The 25,401-nt window shown below is 37.3% G+C and overlaps 1 protein-coding gene across 1 annotated transcript in view; it reads right to left on the reverse strand.

The window, feature by feature from the left end:
- The window catches only part of CNGB3 (cyclic nucleotide gated channel subunit beta 3), a 165,210-nt gene that overhangs the window by 90,234 nt on the left and 49,575 nt on the right, over window positions 1-25,401 (reverse strand). Inside the window, exon 4 of the mRNA XM_054498565.2 lies at window positions 713-867. Within this exon, the coding sequence (XP_054354540.1) occupies window positions 713-867 (155 nt within the window). The remainder of the gene's footprint in view (window positions 1-712; window positions 868-25,401) is intronic.

Here is a 25,401-nt window from a genome sequence, read left to right on the forward strand (position 1 = left end):
GATTGGTTTGTTGATGTCATTTGCTCTGTTGGATACCCAGGTAATATTCCTGTGTTTTTATAATATGTACTTTGCATAATATGCGTATTTTAAATATTTACAATAAAATTTGTTATAGAAGATACTGTTTGTGTCCTACATATATATCCTGAGCCTGGAGGTTACCTGTAGGAGGCTTCCCTGCGTCTGTCGGAGGATTTCCTCCAGCAGGTTTACTTAAAGTGCTGGGGAGGTAACAGTATCAAGCTCCAGCACCAACCAGTTTCCTCCTCTTCCATTCAGATAATTTTCAAGTATGATCCACACAGTTTTTCAGCTGGATAAAGCCCCAATGGCAGAGCAGTGATCCTCTTATTTTTTTTTCTTTTTTTTAATTAAAAGAATTTTTAAGAGATAGGGCCTCACTATGCTGCCCAGGCTGGTTTCAAACTCCTAGGCTCAAGCAATCCTCCTGTCTTGGTCTCCCAAAGTGCTGGGATTATAAGTGTGAGCCACTGCACCCCGCCTGTGATCATCTTATTAACCCATCTGTACTGTCTTAACTTTCTTCTCTGTCTCACCACTCGTACCTTCCTGGATCACTCTCAAAATAAACTGTACATAAATCATTTTCTCAGGGTCTGCTTTTGGGAGATCCAAACTAAAACATCTGCAAAACACAGGTCCCCTCATCACTTCTTTCTTCCCAGTACTTGGAGGGAGCAATGCTTACCAGTTTGTGGGCTGGCTTCGGGTGAGGAGAGATCTCCCTCTACCAACTTTCTCTTGTAGAGGGCTGTTCTTTGACGCATCCTTTTCACCAGGTTGTGTAGCTGGGCATCAGCATACTCATTTATAACAGGAGCTGCAGGCGGTTTGTTTTGTGGGCTAAATGAGAAAAAAATGGCAATAGAGAATGGCCCATGAAGAAATAGATATAAGGGAAAGATTAAATCTTTTCACCTTCCTTATGTATTATTAACTTTCCCTTTTTTGCAATCGAATAGTACATTTCAAACATTAAGTTTAATGGAAATAGTGCTGGTGGAATACAGATTTGTTACTAAAAAAATTAGAATCCTCAAATAGCAAGTGGTAATTCTTGACCATATTGGATCTTGATGACAGTGATTCTGTTATTACATTGTATCACTAGGACAAGTAAAGCTGCAGATGGTGGGGCAGGCAGAAGCCTAAGATGGCCCCAAGATTCCCTGCCCCTTGGTATACGTGCCTGCATAATCCCAGGGACAATGAATATGGTGGTTTTATTCCCATCAATAGTCCATGTTATGTGGCACAGTTGATAAGGAGATTATATAGGTGGGCCTGATCTAATCATACCAGGCCTTTAAAAGTAGAGTTTCTCCAGCTGCTGACACAGCAAGAAGGCAGAGATTTGAAGTACGAGGGAGATTTTACTTGAGAGAAATCCTCCATGGCTGATCGTGAAGAAGAGGGTCACCTGGTTAGAATTTCATGAGGCCTCTAGGAGGTTGAGAGTGATTCCTGGCTAGCTGTTCACAAGAAAACAGGGACTTCAGAGGTACAACTGTGGGAACTGATTTTGCCAATAACTTGAATGAGCTTGGAAGTAGATTCTTCACCAGAACCTCCCAGTGACAGCCTAGTCTGGCCTGGCCAACACCTTGATTTCAGCCTTGTGAGACCTGAAGCCAAGAACCCAGCTGAGCCCACTCAGACTTCTGATTTGGACCCATTTGCTAATAGCTGTGTGGTTTTTAATTTAATTTAATTTATTTGTTATATCTTCAACTTTTATTTTTGGGTGTTGTTTTAAATCACTTAAGTATGTGGTAATTTGCTGTGTGGCAATAGAAAAATAATGTAGCTGCCGTGCTTCAATGAACTTCTTTTTGATTTTTTTTTGTTTGTTTTGACTGAGTCTCACATTGTCGCCCAGGCTGGAGTGCTGTGGTGTGATCTTGGCTCACTGCAATCTCTGCCTCCCAGGTTCAAGCAATTCTCATGCCTCAGCCTCCCAAGTAGCTAGGACTGCAGGTGCGTGCCACCACGCCTAGCTAATTTTTGTATTTTTAGTAGAGGCTGGGTCTCACCATGTTGGCCAGGCTGGTCTCGAACTCCTGACCTCAGGTGATCCGCCCACCCCGGCCTCCTAAAGTGCTAGGATTATGGGCGTGAGCCACCGTCCCCAGCCAATGAACTTCCTTTCTGAGAAAATATACAAACAGCTTAGCATGGAGTGTAGAGTAGACATTAGTATACTTCATCAAGACCTGAGCTTCTTCACAGATTTCCCTCAGAGCTCTCACTGTCTATCTTCCTTCCAATGTCTGACATTGGGTCTACATGAGCCCATGTAGGCTCCATCCATTCTCTTCTCCTCATATCTGCCCTTCCCATCTCACCTCCAACTGGCAGCCCATGGGGTTCACAGCGCATCTGGGTAACTTGCAGATTCCATTTAAGAAAATCTCAGTATGAGTATGAGCCCCTCTCCATGAACCCCTTCCCTACGTGGTTCACAAATATATCACATCTATAAATGTTTACAGGTTCCCAGACTATCAATGTTTTTCTCTCTTACCTTCTTATTATCATAGTACAATTTATACTTCTTTCAAAGGTAAATGGTCCTGTCTCAGAATCAAGATCTCCAAGTATGTCACATTAGGACATATAAAAGCTTACTTAAGGATGGTAGAGACCAAAGGGCAGTGAACATAGTTCAGATTCATCTTAAACAGTTCAGAAATAGGTGGACACTAGGTCCATAAAGCCAGAATAACTTTTTTCCTGATTAAGACTTGTTGTCATAGATATAATTTCACTGATTCCTTCTTAAAATCTTGGTGTGCTTAGAAGTTTATTCATCCATCAAGCAGTTATTGAGTTTCTACTTTATGTACTGCAAATAGAAATATAAGTTATTGTCAGGCCCGATAGTTGTTCATAGTTTAATGAGGGAAACAAGGATGTCAATCCATAGCTAATGGTAAATAATAAAAACATGTGCAAAGTATTTTGCTCCACACTGAACTTAGCCTGGGGTGTCAAGGAGGGGCTTTGTAGAGGAAGTACACTGTCTTAAGGGACTAGCATATCTTTGACAGATAAATGATAGACTCTCTTTTAGGCATGGAGAGTGATATGTTCAAAGGCATGAAAGAACATGGCATGTTCAGCAGATTTTGATATGACTGGAACAGAGTATATGTGTGTGTGTGTAGGGGGCCAGGTGGCAGAGGGTGGCAGGAGTGATGGTGGTTGGGGCTGGAAAGGAAAGGTGAGTGAAGTCAGGTTATGATGGTCCCATGTGATCTACTGAGGAGTTTAGACATTAAGCAGTGGGTAAAGAGAGCCAATGCAGGGTATTAAGCAGACGAAAGGCCTGAGCAGACAGCTTTGAACTTTAGAAAATTAGCAATAATGAGAGGATAGGTTAATGAGCTGTACGTGGAGCTTTTGGATAATTCAAAGAAGAAATCAAGAACGACTAAGTTTCTATTACAAGAGACTAGACTCATGAAGATGACATCAATATAAATAGGAATTCAGGAAGCAGATGTTTGTATGAAGTAGCGGCATGAAAAAATTATTTTTTGTGTGTATCTTCAGTTTGAGGTGTTTGTAGGACCTTGTGTGATAAAACCTTGTCTGTGATATTCAGGAGACATGCAGAAATACAGTTCTGACAATAAGAACTTGGTGTTCATCAGTGATTATGGAATATTTGAAGTGATTTATGTGTATAACATCATCATAGACTGTAATATTCTCAAAGCAAGGAACTATATCTTCATACTCCATAAGATCAGCACAAAGTAGGTTTTTAATAAATGCTTATTGAGTAAATACACCCACTACTTTTAACAATTTGTTTGACCTTAGTTGATGTGCCTGAGTGCTTTAAAATATATATAAAAAGCTAAGTTGAAGGTTGGTGAATCATTAACTATAAAGTCAGGTATTCAAACTGTCAAACTCTCCAATGTCCCAAGATCTGAGGAGAACATTTTTTCTTTCCCTGAATTATCTATAAGCCCTAATTGACCATATAATTGCCATTTAGTTATATTACTTTGTAGTATGCAAACCCACCTCATGGTTAAAATGCTGAAATTCATATGAAAAAGAATGCAAGCATATCAAATACGTATCTATATTTTAACTACTATGCGTTTTTGTCTTTATGTTAGCAGGAGCATTATGATGTCATTTTATTTCATCTTCTTGTCTTTCTCCAGCTTCTTTTCTAGGATCCTTGCCCTTCTCCTCTGCCTATATACATATGGAAGCTATGAATGTATTTTTCTTTAGGTAATTTTGTTATGGAACAGGAAAGGCAAATAGAGAGGAAGAAACATACATCATAAGATAAAACCCAAAAGGGATAAAAGGAAGAACCAATGGATTTGCCTTATGTAACTATGCTTCACTGAGCTCTCTTTGCTATTTCTTGTTTACATTACCAATTTTATGTTTTTTAAAGAATTATTCCTCATAATTCCATGATGAAAGTTTTGGTAAACAGTAAAAATATCTTACTATTTAACTTTTTGTGTGTGTGAGATAGGGTCTTGCTCTGCTGCCCAGGCTGGAGTGCAGTGGTACAATCATAGCTCACTGCAGCCTTGACTTCCCTGGGCTCAAGCCATCCTCCCACCTCAGCCTCTTGGGTTGCTGGGACTACAGGCGTGCAACACCGCACCTGGCTAATTTTTTTTTTTTTCTTTTTTTTTGTTGAGACAGGGTCTTGCTCTGTCACCCAGGCTGGAAAGCAGTGGTGCAATCTCAGCTCACTGCAACCTCTGCCTTTGAGGTTCAAGCAATTCTGCTGCCTCAGCCTCCCGAGTAGCTGGGATTACAAGTGCCCACCACCACACCTGGCTAATTTTTGCATTTTTTAAATTAGACACAGGGTTTCATCATGTTGGCTAGGCTGGTCTAGAACTCCTGACCTCACGTGATCCACCTTCCTCGGCCTCCCAGAGTGCCGGCATTTCTTTTGTGTGTGAGTCTGTGTATTTTTTGTAGACATGAGGTTTCACCAGGTTGCTGAAGCTGGTCTCAAACTCCTGGGCTCAAGCAATCTGCCTGCCTTGGTCTCCCAAAGTACTGGGATTACTGTTGTGAGCTGCTGTCCCTGGCCAATTCTACAAATTTTGATAAACATAGGAGGAAACTCATATTGGATAGTTGTCTTCCTATTCTATTCTATTCTGTTCTGTTCTAGAGATGGGGTCTCACTCTGTCACCATCATAGCTTACTGAGGCCATAAATTCCTGAGCTCAAGCAATCTTCCCACCTCAGCCTCCTGCGTAGCTGGCAACAGGTGTGTGCCATCATGCCTTGCTAATTTATTTATTTTTTCTAGAGATGGGGTCTTGCTTTGTTGCCAGGCTGGTCTTTAAGTAGGAGCTCCTGCCTCAGCCTCCCAAAGTACTGGGATTGCAGACGTGAGTCACAAAAGATGGCCTAAAATTTTATTTATATATCTCTATGAAAGAATAAAGGATTGGTTATTGTTAGAATAAAATTTGTGACTTTTTTGATAAAGGTACAAGGGAAACATTTTTTTAAAAGCTGATGAAAAAGGAAAGAACTATAGTAGTTTCCTTATATCTTTAAATTCAGTCAGAGGCACAGGCCAAAAAAATTGTATAACAATTAGGGTTACAGAAGTTTTTACCCTCTAGGGCAATGCTGGTAAGATTGGAATGGGTGAGTGAGTTAAGTTTTTTGTTTTTTTGGGGTAAAGTGGTGGGGTTGCGGGGAAGGAAGTCCACTGTGAAAGGGAAGATAGGAAAGAAAAACACGTGGTCTGCAGCTGTACTCAATATTATTAGTTTTAAGAAAGAGAACATTTATAAGATGTGGATCTTGAAATTGGTTCTTTTAAAACTATCTGTGTTTGTTAGGACTCTAAGAAAGTTTTGACGTGCACGCAGGGATAACATATTCTCTAGTTTAAGATTGCTGCTTTAGTATAACATGGAGAGATGACTAATTTTGATGAGCACGGTAACATGAGTGGGTGGTGATCTGCGGTGAGTTCATAGCAGAGGTGGTTTCCTAGTTGAATTGTGAAGGATGGACAGCACTTTGATAATATAAAGGGAAGGTATTCAAGGCAAAGGAACAGCTTTAGAAAAGGGGCGTTAATTGCTGCTTAATAGAATACAATAAAGGCTCAAACATTTTAACATAAGATCCCAAGTGACCTAAAATTTGGCTTGAATGGTCAGTTGAGGTTGATGGGGAACCGTGGCAGAATTCTAAGCAGAAGAGGGACATGATTAGCTATGCTTTGGAAAAATAATTGAAAATAGAAAGAAGATAATTAGTTGTAGTAAGGAGGAAGTGTGACTTGAAGAAGGGAGAGAATCAACTTAAAATATGTGGGTTAATGTCAGAGTATGGAATTCTACGTTTGGTCATTGTACTACATTGAATAACATTCTGCCAACATTCATGTCCACCTGGAACCTCAGAATGTGACCTTATTTTAAAATCGAGTCTTTATAGATATAACTATTTAAGTTAAGGTGAAGCCATACTGGAGTAGGGTGGGCCCTCAATCCAGTGACTGGGGTCTTTCTTTATAAGAAGCCTAAGTGCTGGAGTGGCCTATCAACTACAAGCCAGTAACGCTGCCTTCCCTATTTTTGCATCTGCTCATGAATATCATAATTTACATATAGTTAATTTATGTTTGCCAAGTCTCTCAGGTACACTGATGATGAATAAATCAGAACAGTACGAATTTTTTTTTTTAAAAGCCTAGTTGAAGACAGAGAAGAGATGCAAGGAGAATGCCATGTGACAACAGTGGCAGAAATTGGAGCACTACATCGCTAAGTCAGAAAACACAAAGGATTGTTGGTGATCACCAAAAGCTAGGAGAGAGAGCATGGAACAAATTCTCCCTCTGCTCTTTCAAAAGCACCAACCTCGAATTCAGGCTTCTAGTCTCCAGAACTGCGAGAAAATAAATATCTGTTGTTTTAAGCCACCCAGTTTGTGGTAATTTGTTATGGCAGTCTTAGGAAACTAACAGAGTTAGCAAAGCAGATAATTATGATAACATATGGACAACTCATATGGAAGCATAAGTTGTAAGAGAAATAGCAATACATTCAGTTTAGTAAATGTGAAACTTGAGTCGTAAGTTAAGAATCAAGGTCTCTTTCAATACATTTGGTACAGCAAGCAGTTGAGAATTTAGGTCTGGAAATCGGAAGGGAGGACTGAGCGGTAGATATTGAACTAGGTTGAAATCACCTGTCTAGAGGATGTGGCGGGAATGATATAGAGGATGAGATTACCAGTAAAAGCCTGCATAGAACAAGAAAAATTGGGAAGTCATAACATTGGAATTTACTGACATTTACGGCATAGCATAAGAAAAGGAACTGAGAAGTAGCAATTAGAGAGATAGATCTAAAAGAGAAAAATGCCACAAAAAATCAGGGAAGGTAAGAGTTTGAAAAAGGAGGTCAGTGGCATCTTATGCTGCACATAAAGTGAGTAGCATGGGGGCAAGTAAGAGTTCACTGGTCGTCTTTAAGAACATTGGTTAGGGAGCTATGTAATGCCATCAAATTTTGTCATTTTCTCCCCATTTGTCTTAACAAGTATTTTGTGAAACAGGTATGTAGACTCTTGTGTTTGTTCTCTAAATAGTATTTTGAATTTCTATTCACTATTTTCTTTTGCAAACTTTGCTAGATTCCTTTTAATTCTTAATTAAGAATTAATTCATTTGTCAGTGACTTAACTCATTTCTCAAAAATCCCAGTTGGTTCCATTTTTTTTTAAACCCACTATTTCTATCTTGTTGAATAACAGGCAGGAATTAGACAAAGAGTATTGTATTCTAATTTGGGAAGTTTTTAGGGGAGAAAGGAGCAGGTCCTTTTTCTTTTGCCGTGTTTAGGCAATAATTAATGATAAATTCATACAGCTGCCCTCAAAAGTTACATCTGAAAAAAATCTCACTTTAAATACATGAGTATTTTTAGTGGGAATACATTTCTGAGTGAAAATAGCACAAAATTATGATTTTTTTGCCAAAGTATGTGGCAGTCTACCATAAAGCCTATACATTTTAGGCAAACTTGGGAAAGTATAGATATAACTCAACTGAGTCTCACTTCATTCCCTTTTCACATTCACCCCTAAATGCTGTGAAGATTTTGAGTTGTTTACCACATTTCACTTGTGCATTATGGTATTGTTTGTACACATCAGTTTGTACATATGGTAATGTACATATGGATGTTATGATGCACAATTTCCTAACCTAACTTATTCATTATCTGTGTAGAATATGCTGCAATGCATTTATGGTTCCAACACTTGTTTCCACACCCCATGTTAGCAGTCTACTCTCTAGAGCATTTCTTTTGTTAATCTGGAAGCGCTGGAGGTGTGTCTCTGTTGTTCATTTTTGTTACTAGTGAATCATATTCTATTGTCCCAAAAATGTAATGGTACCTAACCCTGTTTAAAGTTAGTCAACCATTTTAAGGCTAAAGTAACAACAAAAAAAATTTCATAGATTGTGAATTTACATTATACACCCATATGTACACATACCTGCCTATATGCACAGAAATCAACACACATAACCAATGGCAACCCTTCCAAAATCTAAATGCAATTGGAAGAAGAATGAATAAACATATCAGCATAAACATAGTCATAATACTAATATATTTAATTTCAGTAAGCATTTAAAATTCCCCAATGGCTTCAGGTATTTTTTTGGGAGTAGGAAAATAACAAGTAGGGTGACTGTGTTTTTACCATTTTTTCTCTGTAGAGTAGCAGCCTAAAAGAGTCAAAGAATGTTTGACACAATGTTCCTAAAAATTGGTGTCTTGGGGAAGTTATGAGGTGCATTTTGAACATCTCATTCATTTATTCAACTAATATTTATTGCGCATAGTTTGCGCCAGGAAAGCTCATCATATTCTGTATTCACTTTGAAGATTTTTTAGTTAACATTCCTCTCTTTCATTTTACACACACTCTTACATTTATTAGTTTATTTATTTATTAGTTTATACTCTTCCTTATTAGTTTGTTTATTGATGTTTTCTTTATTTAAAACCTGTTTCATTAGAATGTGTTGTGGGTTAAATTTTGTTCCCCCAAAATTCATATGTTGTAGTCCTAACCCCTAATGTGACTGAATTTGGAGACACAACCTATGGGGAGGAATTAAGGTTATATGAAGTCATAAGGATAAGGCCCTAATCTGATAGGATTGATAGGATTGGTGTCCTTTTTCTTTCTTTCTTTCTTTTTCTTTTTTTTTTTTTTGAAAAGGAGTCTTGCTCTGTCACCCAGGCTGGAGTGCAGTGGCACAATCTCGGCTCACTGCAACCTTCGCCTCCTGGATTCAAGCAATTCTCCTGTCTCAGCTTCCCAAGTAACTGGGATTACAGTTGCCCGCCACTATGCCTGGCTAATTTTTGTATTTTTAGTAGAGATGGGGTTTTGCCATGTTGGCCAGGCTGGTCTTGAACTCCTAACCTCAGGTGATCCACCCACCTTGGCCTCCAAAATTGTTGAGATTACAGGCATGAGCCACCGCATCTGGCCAGGATTGGTGTCCTTATAAGAAAAAGAAGAGGCACTAAAGAACACTTTCTTTCATCTCACGCACAGCGGAAAGTCCATATGAAAATACAGCAAGAAGGCAGCCATCTACTATCCATCTATGAGGAAGAGAGGCGGCTCCACCAGAACTGAGCCTGACAGCACCTTGATCTTGGACTCCTAGCCTCCAGAACTGTGAGAAAATACATTTCTGTTTGTTAAGCCTGTGATATTTCAGTCTGTGGTATTTCATTACGGAAGCTCAAGTGGACTAACCTGGAATACATACATATCAAGAAAAAAGGGGTAAATCTATTTTAAGAAGCAGGTGAAAAATTAGGTCAAGATATTAGGCCAAATGCCATAAATTCCGAGATGACAGAAAAAAATGTTGTGAAAACTCTACAATGCTGGAAAGCAAGACATTGCCACCAGTAAGCCAGAAAATTTGAGAGATTTCTGAAAGATAGAAAGCATATGGGTTCATATGTTAGCTCATTTAATGCTCATAGTTGTAAAGTGCTCAGAACAGTGTTGATGTTAATGAAAAAAACCATCATTCAAAACAGTCACAGGAGATGGTCATTGCAAAGTGAGAGGGTTCTGAGAGAGTTTTACCCTTGGAGGAAGTGAATACAAGGGGCCAGAAGGGGCCATGGTCAACGATTGGGGTGATTCCACACCAATTGCATTCAGAGTAATGAAGTAGGTTGTTCTCCTTTTGACCAAACCTGCATTCAGTTGACAAGTGCAGAAGCATTTTCCTCTAGGTGGTGAGAGGGAATTTGGACTAGAGAAGCAGAGCTGTATCTTAGCAGGATGGCAACAATCAAAAGGAATGGGGGACTCTATGCCCAGACAGTGAGTTGGTCTTATACTACTCTTGACAGTGGTTTTCCCTCATAGTGTAGAAAGAATACAGTCAAGTGAACATCATCTACAGCAATGGCATACCAAGTTGTGGGGTGAGGAGGGGAGGTGGAGTAAGGAGGTTGTGGGACTCATCTTCCCCAGGTGTAGGCAATAAATGGGGGACATTGTCTGTAGGAAGTTTAAAAGAACTCCTAAAACAACTAAAAGTTGGTTTGATTTTTATTATCACCATGTGCTAATACTTCTTCAAAACACTGACAAAATGCTTCTACCCCCAAGGTAAACGGCTCCTACTCTTTGCTCTGTGTCCACTACAGATATACACAAGTTATAGGGGCAATATCAAGTACAAAGATGATCACACAAACACCAAATTACCAGCGATTGCACGAAATCACTACTATGAGAAGCACTGAAGAAAACAAATAAAAAAAAAAACCCCAGTATCTAAAGAAATAGAATAACAAAGCTGATGATATTTTAAAAAAGCTTGATATCTTCTTAAAGGTAAGAAAGGATATCTATTATATGTTGATTGGGATAGATTATTGCGAAAGGGAATAGATAAGAGACGTGAAGAGAAAAATTTGATTATCCAAAAAACAAAAATAAACAACAAAAAAAGATTTGAGATTAGCTAAACTGCAGAATGAACACAACAGAAGAGAGAATGAGTTGAAAAATTCTCCCAGAGTGTAGCACAGGACAACAGGTGTAAAAGTACACAAGGAAAGTAAGATAGGACTGAAGTTACATCAGGTAAGAAAGGCATATGGAGAATAGATCTAGAAGTTACAACACCTGTATAAATTCCCAAAGGAGAGAATAGAGGAAAAAGAGAAGATAAATCAGTCAAAGAAACTGTAGGGAAACATTATGCAGAGCTGAAGAAATGTACAAGTCTTCAGATTCAAAGAGGTCACCAGCAGTGAGTGAAATGAGTAAGAGAAAACTCAAACCTAGCACACTGTCAGAAATCTCAGAACACTAAAATTAAAAAGAAAAATTCTAAAAGCTTCAAGAGATGGAAAAAAACAACAACCTTATAAAAACATTAGATTGGCTTCAGATTTCTCATTGACAACACTGAACACTAGAAGCTAATGGAGCAATGTCTCAAAATTTCCCAGGGAAAATAGATTTTCTTTGAACTCCGTATTGCCAAACCCTAGATAAGATTATCTCTTTGCTTTGCTCAGGAAGACTTCACCTTCCAAGAACAACTCTTCCTTGCTAAGAAAGCAGCAAATTCCATTTTTGTGTCAGCTATTCAGTGGTGGCTTCTTCTTTTTACACTAGGAATATCATGTAAAAGGTAAAAATGTTTAAAAAGAGAAAGCAAATGAAGGAGTTGAAATTTTTCTTCGTGTAGCAAGCAGAGCTCTGTAAAAGTTTTATTGAGAAATTTAGTATAGGCCTTGAGGCTAAAGTAGATCTGCTGACCTTTCCCTGAATCTAAATTTTGGAACCACATGCTGAAGAGAAATATGCTGTTTCCACAGGTCAGGCTGTGGGCCTACTTACCCACCTACCTATCTTGAGTGAGGACTTCCTCTAAGAAGTAATTCATGCCCAGATGGACTTACTGCATGACAGAAGGAAACACCTAGAGAAAAATAAGTCCTGATTTCCTGCCTTTGAGGTGAAGCAATCCCAACCATTACTAAAGAGGGGTGGATGAATATCTTGGCTTCTGACCAATTAGGTCAGCAACTTCTCCAGCTATGAGTAAATTGGGAATGAAACATGGGATAGCAAGAGGCCAGTTTGACAGGGGGATTGTAGAGGTACTTCAACTCCCCAAAACAAATATCAGTGTTTCTGAGGTTGATTTGTCATTGCCTCGATAGCAGGATGTGTGGCTGGGGTCTGGAGATGAAAGCGGAAGTACATGATGCAGAGATTGGCTTCTTTCATAGCAATGCCAGGAGAGATGTGTGCAGAGCTCCTGGAAGGAAGGGGTTCCATTCAAAACAATTCAATCATCTAAATGCAAACGGAGGACATTTGTAGAAAGAAGGAAACCAAGAACGTCTGAGTCAATAACGCAAAATCTCATTTGAGGCTTAGAGAAACCAGAAAGAGCACAGACAGAAGGAAATCAGAGTAGGGAAGGGTGAAGAAGTCAGGGTGCCAATAAACAGAAATGTGGAGTAAGTTCCTGCTTCTGCACATTGGGATTCAGGACTGTAAGACAGAGTTCTAAACTCTGGTGACCTGTGTGTGGTTGAGGTCAGCTGTTAGAACCCTGGAGCACCAGGCTCCCGGTTTTTGACCATCTAGAAATTAGGAGGTTCAGTGCCTGCCTGGGAAAATTCTTGGGTAGATTCTTCTTTAAGAGTGACTGGGTAGTAAATGGTTATCAGGATTATACTTCCTTGACTGGAAAATATTTACACAGCTTTTTTCTCTGAAAGTATAGATAGAGACATCATTTTTATTTCAGGTAAAGAATTAACGGCACCTAATAAAGAAAGAATGGAGAATGAATATTCAGTTTGATGTTGAAATAAAGGAAAGTGCAATGCATATATTTAAGAGATACTCTGAGCGCCAAATTAATGTCTGGTTCTTTTTCTTCTTCTTCTAAACAAAAACCCAGGAAGATATACTGAGTTGGTCTGAATGCACTAAAGAGCCAAACTAAGCATATCCAAGCAGGTGGCTGGGTATGTGGGTGAAATTTAAATGATATTTGACCTTCAAACCACTAAATGATAATGGAAATGTCTATTAGAAGTAGGTTAACAAAAAAGAGTAAGGTTAAATTAAACAAGTTGCTGATAACTGCTGAAACTCAGCAAGAGAACTGTACTGGTAGTCTGACTGTATATTGAAACGTTCCTTAAGATGCAAACAGATGGTAATAACTTTTCTTTTTTAAGGAATTATATTTTCATGAAGACATTTATACTGACTAGGTCACTGCCATAAGTTTTGACTGGTGTCAGTTATCTACTGCTAGGGACAGACCTGCAGGATATTCATGTACCATTAAAAAGCTACCAAGTGATTTTTGACAAAGGTGCAAGAGCAATTCAAAGGAGAAAAGATAGCCTTTTCAACAAATGGTGCTGGAGTAACTGGACAGCCATAGGCAAGAAAAGTGAACTTCAACCTAAACCTACAGCTTATACAAAAAATTAACTCAAAATGGATCATGGACTTAAGTGGAGAACATAAAACTGTATGTTTTAGAAAACAATAGGGAGAAGTTCTGGATCTATGGCTGGCAAAGAGTTCTTAAGTTGGACACTAAAAACACAGTCCATAAAAGCAAAAATCAATCAGATTGCACTTGATCAAAATGGGAAACTTTTGCTTTGTGAAAGATATTGTCATGTTAAAAGCATGAAAAAGCAAGCTACAAGCTGTAGAGTGGGAGAAAATATTCACAGACTACCTATCTGACAAAGGTCTAGTATCTAGGATATAAAGAATTCTCAAAATTCAACAGTAAAATACCAAAACAATCTAATTATGAAGTGGGTAAAAGACATGAACAGACATTTCACAGAAGATGATACGCAGATGGCAAATAAGTACACGAAAAGGTGTCTAGCATCATTAGCTATTGGGAAATGCAAATTATAACCACAATGAGCTATAACTACACATCTATCAGAATGGCTAAAATGAAAATAGTGACAACACCAAATGCTGGCAAGCCTGGGAAGAAACTGGATCACTCATACACTGCTGCTTGGAATGTAAAATGGTGCAGTCACTCTGGAAAACAGTTTGACAGTTTCTTATAAAGCTAAACATGCAATTATCATATGACCCCTATAATTGTACTCCTGGACATTTATCCTGGAGAAATAAAAACTTTGTGTTTGCACAAAAACTTGTGCACACATATTCATAGATTTATTTGTAATAGCCCCGAACTGGAAGTAACCTGGATGTCTTTCAATAAGTGAATAGTTAAACTGTGGTACGTTCATGTCATGGAATACCTAGCCAAAAAAAAAGGAATAAACTCTTGATGCACAGACAATTTGGAAAGATCTCTGGAGAATTATATTGATTAAAAGCCAATCTCAAAAGACTACATACTGTATGATTCAATTTATATGACATTTTTGAAATAACAAAATTGTAGAGATGGAGAATAGCGATTGTCAGGGATCGGGTTTTGGTGTGGTTATAACGGTGCAACATGAGGGATCTTTGCAGCGTAGAATTTTGTATTTTGACTGTGGTGGGGGGATACATGAGCTCGCACATGTAATAAAATTGCACAAAACTAAATATGCCATACACAAACACACACGCATGGATGAGTACAAGTAAAACTGGAGAAATATGAATAAGATCAGTGGATTATCATTGTCAATATCCTGGTTGTGAATTATCATTTTCAATATCCTGGTTGTGAGATTATTGTACTATAGTTTTGCAAGATGTTACAATTGGGGAAACTGGGTAAAGGGTATATGGGATATTTCTGTATTATTTCTTACAACTGCATGCAAATCTATCCCCAAATTAAATTTTTAATTCATAAAAAAGTCCTCACTAACCTGAGGGCAGGCTGTTTGCTTAGTTATGCTGAGCATACTTACTTATGCAGAACCTGGAGTTCTATAACCTTGTCACTCAGACTGGTCCACAGACCTGTCACATTGGCATCCCCTGAGAACTTGTCTGGGCCCCTTCCTAGTCCTATTGAATCAGAATCTGCATTTTCACAAGCCCATCAGTTAATTTATATGCACATCGACGTTTGAGAAACATTGTTTAATAAGAGTAGTCTTGCAATTTTATATTGTAAAATGTTGGCAAGAGCCACACTTACTCCCCCACAAAGCTTAAACATCCTTTCTCTTTTCTTGAGAGAAGGGTAAAAAGTCCTGAGTTTTCTGGAATGCTAGCTGTGTCTATATCACTAATGATTCTCGCAAAACTCAGTGGCTTTATTAGGTCCCTTTCAGATGAATGAACTAAAGCCCAGTCTATCTTACTGAAAAGTCATATATGCAGATAGGTGATAGAAGGTTAGAAACAAATTATGACTGAGCTAACAGAAGAGAGAAGTGAAAATAATTAGAACTCAATGTTTACTGAGCTTTAAATAGTCAGTATTTTGATTTTAAGAGGCAGAACTAGTCTTATAATGAATATCTTCTCCTTAAAAAATGGAGCACATTTAGAATACATGGAACACAACTAAATAAGAATACAGTTATTAGGGTTTTATGTTAGCAGTATGTGCCAGAAGGTGAATTTGTTAATATTTAAACTGAATGACACAAACTTAGTTTGCTTATATGTAAAGTAAAGCTAATATTTTACAGAGGAGAATAATGTATTAATAATAAACCATGGGAAAACTTTGACTCTTCAAGAGGAAAATGTAGAAATGAAGAACACCATATGGTACTATAACATAAATTTCTAAGGCTATTCAGAGAGGCAGGCTACTCTCCTGATGAACATTGTCATCAAATTTTACGGTCCAAATTACTTACCATGTCTTGTGCAAATAATTTGTATAGTCTGTCACATACTGTATTACACTGAATATTCAATTCAAATAGCCTAGTTTCTGAAGGGCATAACAGCACATAGCTGTAAAACTTACTCATAAATCATATGGACATGGTTAATGGAGCTCATTGTTTGATCTATTTGTAGTCAGTACAGATCTTGGATGTGCATCACAGATTTTTATATAAATTGAGGACATCAACAGTCATATAAATTTGCATTTGCAACTTGATTTCTCTTAGTGAATGTGACAGAATCATCCCATTGGCTACAAGCAAACTGCAAAAGCAGTGTAAAAGATATTACATCCTTAAAGTATTGCAGACACCCTACAGATCTGTTCTTTTTAATTTGATATTTGAGAAGAAGAGATAATTGAAAGCAAAACTGTGTAAGAATCCTTTTGGAAACTGAAATCTGTACTTGGCTTTCTAGCAGTAACCTAAATACGGGGTGTTCTGCAGTTGATAAGAGGCTGGGATTACTATGGTTCCTACCGTGCTGTCTGTGGTACTAGGTTCTTAAACTTTTTACTCAGGTGATAAGGTATTTGTCATAAAGGCTTTAAGTGTGACTATGGTGACATTGGAAGTAAGAGATCACAGTACCACAGCTGGAGAAAGGTATATTGCTTTTATACTCATGAATACCAGATATTTGTATTTGCTTGTATGCAGGGAAAATTCAAGTTTTGTAGTGCCAGGAACTTATATAATTTTTATGTCTCTTTTAAAGAAAAACAATAGAAAATTATAAATTCTAATTTCAACATAGAATCTTCACTGAAAGAATCTGAAGCTTAAGCTTTATTAACTTCGTAGTAAAGTCATCTCTGAAGATGTTAAAGATTGTTCAAAACACCACAGTGTTTTAAAACCTACCATCCAGGAGTACCACTTCACACTCACTAGGATGGCTATAATAAGAAAAATGGACAGTAAGTGTTGGTGAGTTTGTGGAGTAACTGGAACCCTCATACCTTGTTGGGAATATGAGATGGTTCAGTCATTAAACTATAAAAAACAGCTTGGCAGTTTCTCAAAAAATTAACCATAGAATATTCATAATAGCATTATTCACAGTAGCCCAAATGTGGCCACCAGCCAAATGTCCATCATTAGATAAACATACAATATATGCACAATGAAGCATTATTCAGCCATATAAAAGAATGAAGTGCTGATACATGCTATAACATGGGTGAACCTAGAAAACATTATGCTAAGTGAAAGAAGCTAGACACAAAAGGCCATATATGGTATGATTTCATTCATATGAGATAACGAGAACAGACAAGTTCATAGAGACAAAATGCAGATGTTGAATACCAGGAACTGGGAGGAGCAGAGAATAGGGAGAAACTGTTTAATGTGTAAAAGATCTTACTCTGGAGTGATGGAAACTTTTTGGAACTAGACAGAGGTGGCAGTTGTACAATACTGTGAATGTACTAAATGCTACTGTGAATGTATAAGTGCACTTTGGTTAATTGTGAGTTATATGAATTTCCCCTCAATCAATTATTTTTTAAAAATCCACCACTATTCATTCACTCAATAAAAATTTATTGATGTATTAGGCCTTTGACTGGGAGCTGGAGATATAAAGACTTTGCCCCCAAGAAGCATAGTACTGTATAGGACAACCTTGTAGTATGCTGAGTTCCAAATCAAGTGTTTATAGAGTGCCTATTATGAAATAGGTATCCAAATACATTAAGAAGGTAAATCACATTACTTATTCTTAAATAATTCAATATCAAAATGAAAAACACAATTACAGAACTGTGTGACATTCACAATGAGTAATAAGAAAGGAATTATCAGGCAACCTTCAAAAACCAAATGGGGCTTCAGATTATTGCAAAAGGTGTATGGGTTTAAGAAATCAAGAGTACTATGGGATGAAAATGAACAGAAGCATGAGGGTATGAAGGAGTTTGGATCTTACAGGAGCTAAGAGAGGACCAGGAGAGAGATGTTTTGGGTGGTACTTGTTTTCTTTTCTTCTCAACTGGGAAGATTTTTACTGTGAACCTGAACTAAGATGATACTCAATAAATTTTGTACATTGATCCTTAATTTGTTCTCTAAAACTACACAGCACAAATCTAACCCCTCTTCCATGAAATGGACAAATATTACCTGAAGACAATAATCATTTCTTTCCCATCATGAGCCTTAATTTTTTTTGGATGCCATGTTACTAAAGATATTTTTATGCAGCATGATATTGAGACCCCTTCATTATCATTGTGGGTGCCTTTCCTGGAAGCACTCCTTTTGTCAGAGTTCCTTTCAAGATGCCAAGTAGGAAACAGAATACCACAGGCCTGCTTTATTTTATTTTATTTTTTTGAGACAGTTTCTTTCTGGAATTTATCAATTTCTTCCAGATTTTCCAATTTCTTGGCATATAGTTCCTCATAGTAGCCTTTAATGATCCTTTGAATTTCTGCAGTATCAGTTGTAATGTCTCCTTTTTCATCTCTCATTTTATTTATTTGGATATATTTTTTTCTTAGTCTTGCTAAAGGTTTGTTGATTTTGTTTATCTTTTTAAAAAAAACAACTTTTCATTTCATTGGTCTTTTTAAAAAAATTCTATTTCATTTATTTCTGCTCTGACCCATTATTTGTTTTACTGTACTGATTTTGGGTTTTGCTTTCTCTTGCTTCTCTTGTTCTTTAATATAGTTGTTTACTTGAAGTTTTTCTACTTTTTTATGTAGGTGCTTATTGCTATACACTTTTCTCTTAGTACTGATTTCACCATAGGCCATGGGTCTTGGTATGTTGTGTTTCTATTATCATTTGCTTCAAGCAATTTTTAAATTCTTTTTTTTTATTAACCCATGGGTCATTCAGGAGCATTTTGTTTAATTTCCATGTGTGTGTATAGTTTCCAAATTTCCTCTTGTTACTGATTGTCAGTTTTATTCCATTGTGGTCAGAGAAGATTATTGATATAATTTCATGTTTTTTTTCAATTTTTAAGGACTTGTTTTGTGTCCTAACATATGGTCTACCCTTGAGAATGATCCATTTGCTGAGGAGAAGAATGTGTGCTCCATAGCCATTGGATGAACTGTTCCATAAAATTTCATTAGATCCGTTTGGTCTGTAGTGCAGATTAAGTCCAATGTTTCTTTGTTGATTTTCTGTCTGGAAGATATAGCCAATGCTGAAAGTGGGGTGTTGAAGTCTCCAGGTATTACTGTATTGGGGCCTATCTTTCTCTTTAACTCTAATAGTATTTCCTATATATATCTGGGTGCTCCAGTGTTGTATGCATATATATACACACACACAAACCAATTATATATATATATTTTTTTACTTTTTATTTTTATTATTTCTTTATTTTTTATTTTTATTTTTATTTTTTATTATACTCTAAGTTCTAGGGTACATGTGCACAACGTGCAGGTTTGTTACATATGCATACATGTGCCATGTTGGTGTGCTGCACCCGTTAACTCATCATTTAAATTGGGTATATCTCCTAATGCTATCCCTTCCCTCTCCCCCTACCCCACGACAGGCCCCAGTGTGTGATGTTCCCCACCCTGTGTCCAAGTGTTCTCGTTGTTCAATTCCCACCTATGAGTGAGAACATGTGATGTTTGGTTTTCTGTCCTTGCGATAGTTCGCTGAGAATGATGGTTTCCAGCTTCATCCTTTCATGAACTCATCCTTTCATGAACTCATCCTTTTTTATGGCTGCATAGTATTCCATGGTGTATATGTGCCACATTTTCTTAATGCAGTCTATCATTGTTGGACATTTGGGTTGGTTCCAAGTCTTTGCTATTGTGAACAGTGCCACAATAAACATATGTGTGCATGTGTCTTTATAGCAGCATGATTTATAATCCTTTGGGTATATACCCAGTAATGGGATGGCTGGGTCAAATGGTATTTCTAGTTCTAGATCCCTGAGGAATCACCACACTGTCTTCCACAATGATTGATCCCTGAGGAATCACCACACTGTCTTCCACAATGATTGAACTAGTTTACAGTCCCACCAACAGTGTAAAAGTGTTCCTATTTCTCCACATCCTCTCCAGCACCTGTTGTTTCCTGACTTTTTAATGATTGCCATTCTAACTGGTGTCTCATTGTGGTTTTGATTTTATCCCTTCCTTACACCTTACACCTTATAAAAAAATTAATTCAAGATGGATTAAAGACTTAAATGTTAGACGTAAAACCATAAAAACCCTAGAAGAAAACCTAGGCAATACTGTTCAAGACATAGGCATGGGCAAAGACTTCATCACTAAAACACCGAAAGCAATGGCAACAAAACCCAAAATTGACAAATGGGATCTAATTAAACTAAAGAACTTCTGCACAGCAAAAGAAACTACCATCAGAGTGAACAGGCAACCTACAGAATGGGAGAAAATTTTTACAATCTACCCATCTGACAAAGGGCTAATATCCAGAATCTACAAAGAACTTAAATAAATTTACAAGGAGAAATCAAACAACCCCATCAAAAAGTGGGCAAAGGATATGAACAGATACTTCTCAAAAGAAGACATTTATGGAGCCAACAGACACATGAAAAAATGCTCATCATCACTGGCCATCAGAGAAATGCAAGTTATTTTTATTATTTCAATAGTTTTGGGGGAACAGGTGGTATTTGGACATGGATAAGTTCTTTAGTGGTTATTTCTGAGATATTGGTGCACCTATCACCTGAGCAGTGTACACGGAATCCAATGTGTAGTCTTTTATCCCTCATCCCCCCCCTCACCCTTCCTTCTGAGTCTCCAGGGTCCATTATATTATCCTTATGGCTTTACATCCTCATAGCTTGGCTCCCACTTATAAGTGAGAGCATACGATATTTGATTTTCCATTACTGAGTTACTTCACTGAGAATAATGGTCTCCAACTCCATCCAGGTTGCTGTGAATGCCATTATTTTGCTCCTTTTTATGGTTGAATAGTATTCCATGGTGTATGTACATATGTATGTATGTGTGTATATATGTGTGTGTATGTGTGTGTATCTGTATATATGTAAAACATTTTCTTTATCTACTCATTGGTTGATGGGCATTTAGGCTGGTTTCATAGCTTTGCAATTGTGAATTGTGCTGCCATAAGCGTGCATGTGCAAGTGTCTTTTTTATATAATGACTTATTTTCTTCTGGGTAGATACCCAGTAGTGGGATTGCTGGATTAAATGGTAATTCTACTTTCAGTACTTTAAGGAATCTCCATGCTGCATTCCATAGTGGTTGTACTAGTTTACATTCCCATCAGCAGAGTAAAAATGTTCCCTTTTCACCACATCCAACATCTATTATTTTTTGATTTTTTAATTATGGCCAATCTTGCAGGAGTAAAGTGGTATCGCATTGTGGTTTTAATTTGCATTTCCCTTATAATCAGTGATGTTGAGCATTTTTTTCATATGTCTGTTGGCTATTTGTATATCTTCTTTTGAGAATTGTCTATTCACGTCCTTAGTGCACATTTTGATGGGATTATTTGTTTTTTTCTTGCCAATTTGTTTGAGTTCCTTGCAGATTCCAGATATCAGTCCTTTGTTGGAGGCGTAGTTTGCCAAGATTTTCTCCCACTCTGTGGGTTGTCTGCTTAATCTGCTGATTGTTTCTTTGGCTGTGCAGAAGATTTTTAGTTTAATTAAGTCGCATCTATTTATCTTTGCTTTTGTTGCATTTGCTTTTGGGTTCTTGGTAATGAATTCTTGAGTTTTTCTGATATTATTTTTTCTAGAATTTTTATGATTTCAAGTCTTGGATTTAAGTCTTTGATCCATCTTGAGTGGATTTTTATATAGGGCGAGAGACAAGGATCAAATTTCGTTCTTCTACATGTGGTTTTAAATTATTCCAGCACCATTTGTTAAATAGGGTGTCCTTTCCCCATTTTATGTTTTTGTTGGCTTTGTTGAAAGTCAGTTGGCTATTAGTACTTGGCTTTATTACTCTATTCCATTGGTCTACACGCCTGTTTTTGTGCCAGTACCATGGTGTTTTGGTAATTATAGCCTTGTAGTATAGTTTGAAGTTGGTTAATGAGATGCCTTCAGATTTGTTCTTTTTTCTTAGTCTTGCTTTGTCTATGCAAAGCATAGACATTTTTGGTTTCATATCAATTTTAGGATAGTTTTTTCTAGTTTTGTGAAGAATGGTGGTGGTATTTTGATGGGAATTGCATTGAATTTGTAGATTGCTTTTGGCAGTGTGGTCATTTTTACAATATTGATTGTACCATCGATGAGCATGGGATGTGTTTCCATGTTTGTAATTTCTTTCAGCAGTGTTTTGTCCTTTTCCTTGTAGAGATCTTTCACCTCCTTGGTTTGGTATAGTTTTTTTTTTTTTTTGGATTTTTGGAGAGAGATATATATATATATTTTTATTATACTTTAAGTTCTAGGGTACATGTGCACAACGTGCAGGTTTGTTACATATGTATACATGTGCCATGTTGGTGTGCTGCACCCATTAACTTGTCATTTACATTAGGTATATCTCCTAATGCTATCCCTCTCCCCTCCCCCCACCCCACAACAGGCCCCAGTGTGTGATGTTCCCCTTCCTGTGTCCAAGTGTTCTCGTTGTTCAATTCCCACCTGTTGTGTGAGAACATGTGGTGTTTGGTTTTTTGTCCTTGTGATAGTTTGCTGAGAATGATGGTTTCCAGCTTCATCCATGTCTCTACAAAGGACATGAACTCATCCTTTTTTATGGCTGCATAGTATTCCATGGTGTATATGTGCCACATTTTCTTAATGCAGTCTATCATTGTTGGACATTTGGGTTGGTTCCAAGTCTTTGCTATTTTGAGTAGTGTCGCAATAAACATACGTGTGCATGTGTCTTTATAGCAGCATGATTTATAATCCTTTGGGTATATACCCAGTAATGGATGGCTGGGTCAAATGGTATTTGCAGTTCTAGATCCCTGAGGGATTGCCACACTGTCTTCCACAATGGTTGAACTAGTTTACAGTCTCACCAACAGTGTGAAAGTGTTCCTATTTCTCCACATCCTCTCCAGCACCTGTTGTTTCCTGACTTTTTAATGATCGCTATTCTAACTGGTGTGAGATGATATCTCATTGTGGTTTTGATTTGCATTTCTCTGATGGCCAGTGATGATGAGCATTTTTTCCTGTGTCTTCTGGCTGCATAAATGTCTTCTTTTGAGAAGTGTTTGTTCATATCCTTTGCCCACTTTTTGATGGGATTGTTTGTTTTTTTCTTGTAAATTTGTTTGAGTTCTTAGTAGATTCTGGATATTAGCTCTTTGTCAGATGAGTAGATTGCAAAAATTTTCTCCCATTCTGTAGGTTGCCTGTTCACTCTGATGGTAGTTTCTTTTGCTGTGCAGAAGCTCTTTAGTTTAATTAGATCCCATTTGTCAATTTTGGCTTTTGTTGCCATTGCTTTTGGTGTTTTAGACATGAAGTCCTTGCCCATGCTTATGTCCTGAATGGTATTGCCTAGGTTTTCTTCTAGGGTTTTTATGGTTTTAGGTCTAACATTTAAGTCTTTAATCCATCTTGAATTAATTTTTGTATAAGGTGTAAGGAAGGGATCCAGTTTCAGCTTTCTACACATGGCTAGCCAGTTTTCCCAGCACCATTTATTAAATAGGGAATCGTTTCCCCATTTCTTGTTTTTGTCAGGTTTGTCAAAGATCAGATAGTTGTAGATGTGTGGTATTATTTCTGAGGGCTCTGTTCTGTTCTATTGGTCTATATCTCTGTTTTGGTACCAGTACCATGCTGTTTTGGTTGCTGTAGCCTTGTAGTATAATTTGAAGTCAGGTAGTGTGATGCCTTCAGCTTTATTCTTTTGGCTTAGGATTGACTTGGCAATGCGGGCTCTTTTTTGGTTCCATATGAACTTTAAAGTAGTTTTTTCCAATTCTGGTTTGGTATAATTTTAAGTTTTGTTTTGTTTTGTTTTGTTTTTGCACCTGTTGTAAAAGGGTTGAGTTCTTGATTTCATTCTCAGCTTGGTTGGTGTTGGTGTATAGCAGTGCTGCTGATTTGTGTACCTTTATTTTGTAACCTGAAAATTTACTGAAGATCTAGGAGCTTTTTGGATGAGTCTTTAGGGTTTTCTAGGTATACAATCATATCATTGGTAAACAGCAACATTGACTTCTTCTTTACCAATTTGGATGCCATTGATTTCTTTCTCTCTTCTGATTACTTTGCTTGAGATTTCCAGTACTATGTTGAATAGAAGTGGTGAGAGTGGGCATCCTTGTCTTGTTCCAGTTCTCAGGGGAAATGCTTTCAACTTTTCACCATTCAGTATTATGTTGGCTGTGGGTTTGTCATAGATGGCTTTTATTACCTTAAGTTATAGCCCCTCTATGCCAATTGGTATCAGTTGTAGTATCTCCCATTTTGTTTCTAATTGAGCTTCTTTGGATCTTATCTCTTCTTTTCTTGGTTAATCTTGCTAATGCTGTATTTATTTTGTTTACTTTTCAAAGTTTTTTGTTTCATTTTTCTTTTGTATTTTTTGTTTCAATTTCATTTAGTTCTGCTCTTACCTTGGTTATTTCTTTTCTTCTGCTGGGTTGTGGGTTGGTTTGTTTTTGTTTTTCTAGCTCCTTGAGGTGTAACTTCAGGTTGTCTCTTTGTGTTCTTTCAGATTTCTTGTTGTAGGTATTTAATGCTGTGAATTTTTTTCTTGGCACTGCTTTTGCTGTATCCAAGAGGTTTTAATGGGTTATGTCACTATTGTCATTCAGTTCAAATAATTTTTTTAATGTTCATCTTGATTTAATTGTTGACCAAATGATCATTCAGGAACAGGCTATTTAATTTTCATGTATTTGCATGGCTTCGAGGTTTCCTTTTGGAATTGATTTCCAATTTTATTCCACTGTGGTCTGAGACGGCGCTTGATATAATTTTGATTTTCTTAAATTTATTGAGACTTGTTTCACATTCTATCATGTGGTCAATCTTGGGGAATGGTCCATGTACTTATGAAAAGAATGTATAGTCTGCAGTTATTGGGTAGAATGTTCTGTAAATATCTATAAAGTCCATTTGTTGTAGTTTATAGTTTAAGTCCATTGTTTCTTTGTTGACTTAAGTCTTGATGACCTGTCTAAGGCTGTCAGTAAAGTATTGAAGTCCCCCACTAATATCGTGTTGCCATCTGTCTCATTTCTTAGGTCTATTAATAATTGTTTTATAAATTTGGGAGCTCCAGTGTTAAGTACATATATATTTAGGATTGTGATATTTTCCTGTTGGACTAATCCTTTTATTATTATATAATGTCCCTATAAAGCAACTGGTGTTGCTTTAAAGTCTTTTTTGTCTGTTAGAATAATAGCTACTCCTGCTTGCCTTTGTTGTCCATTTGCATGGAATGTCTTTTTTCACCCCTTTACCTTAAGTTTATGTGAGTCCTTTGTGTTAGGTGAGTCTCTTGAAG

The sequence above is a fragment of the Pongo pygmaeus genome, chromosome 7 (assembly GCF_028885625.2).
Source record: "Pongo pygmaeus isolate AG05252 chromosome 7, NHGRI_mPonPyg2-v2.0_pri, whole genome shotgun sequence".
Classification (NCBI taxonomy): Eukaryota; Metazoa; Chordata; class Mammalia; order Primates; family Hominidae; genus Pongo; species Pongo pygmaeus.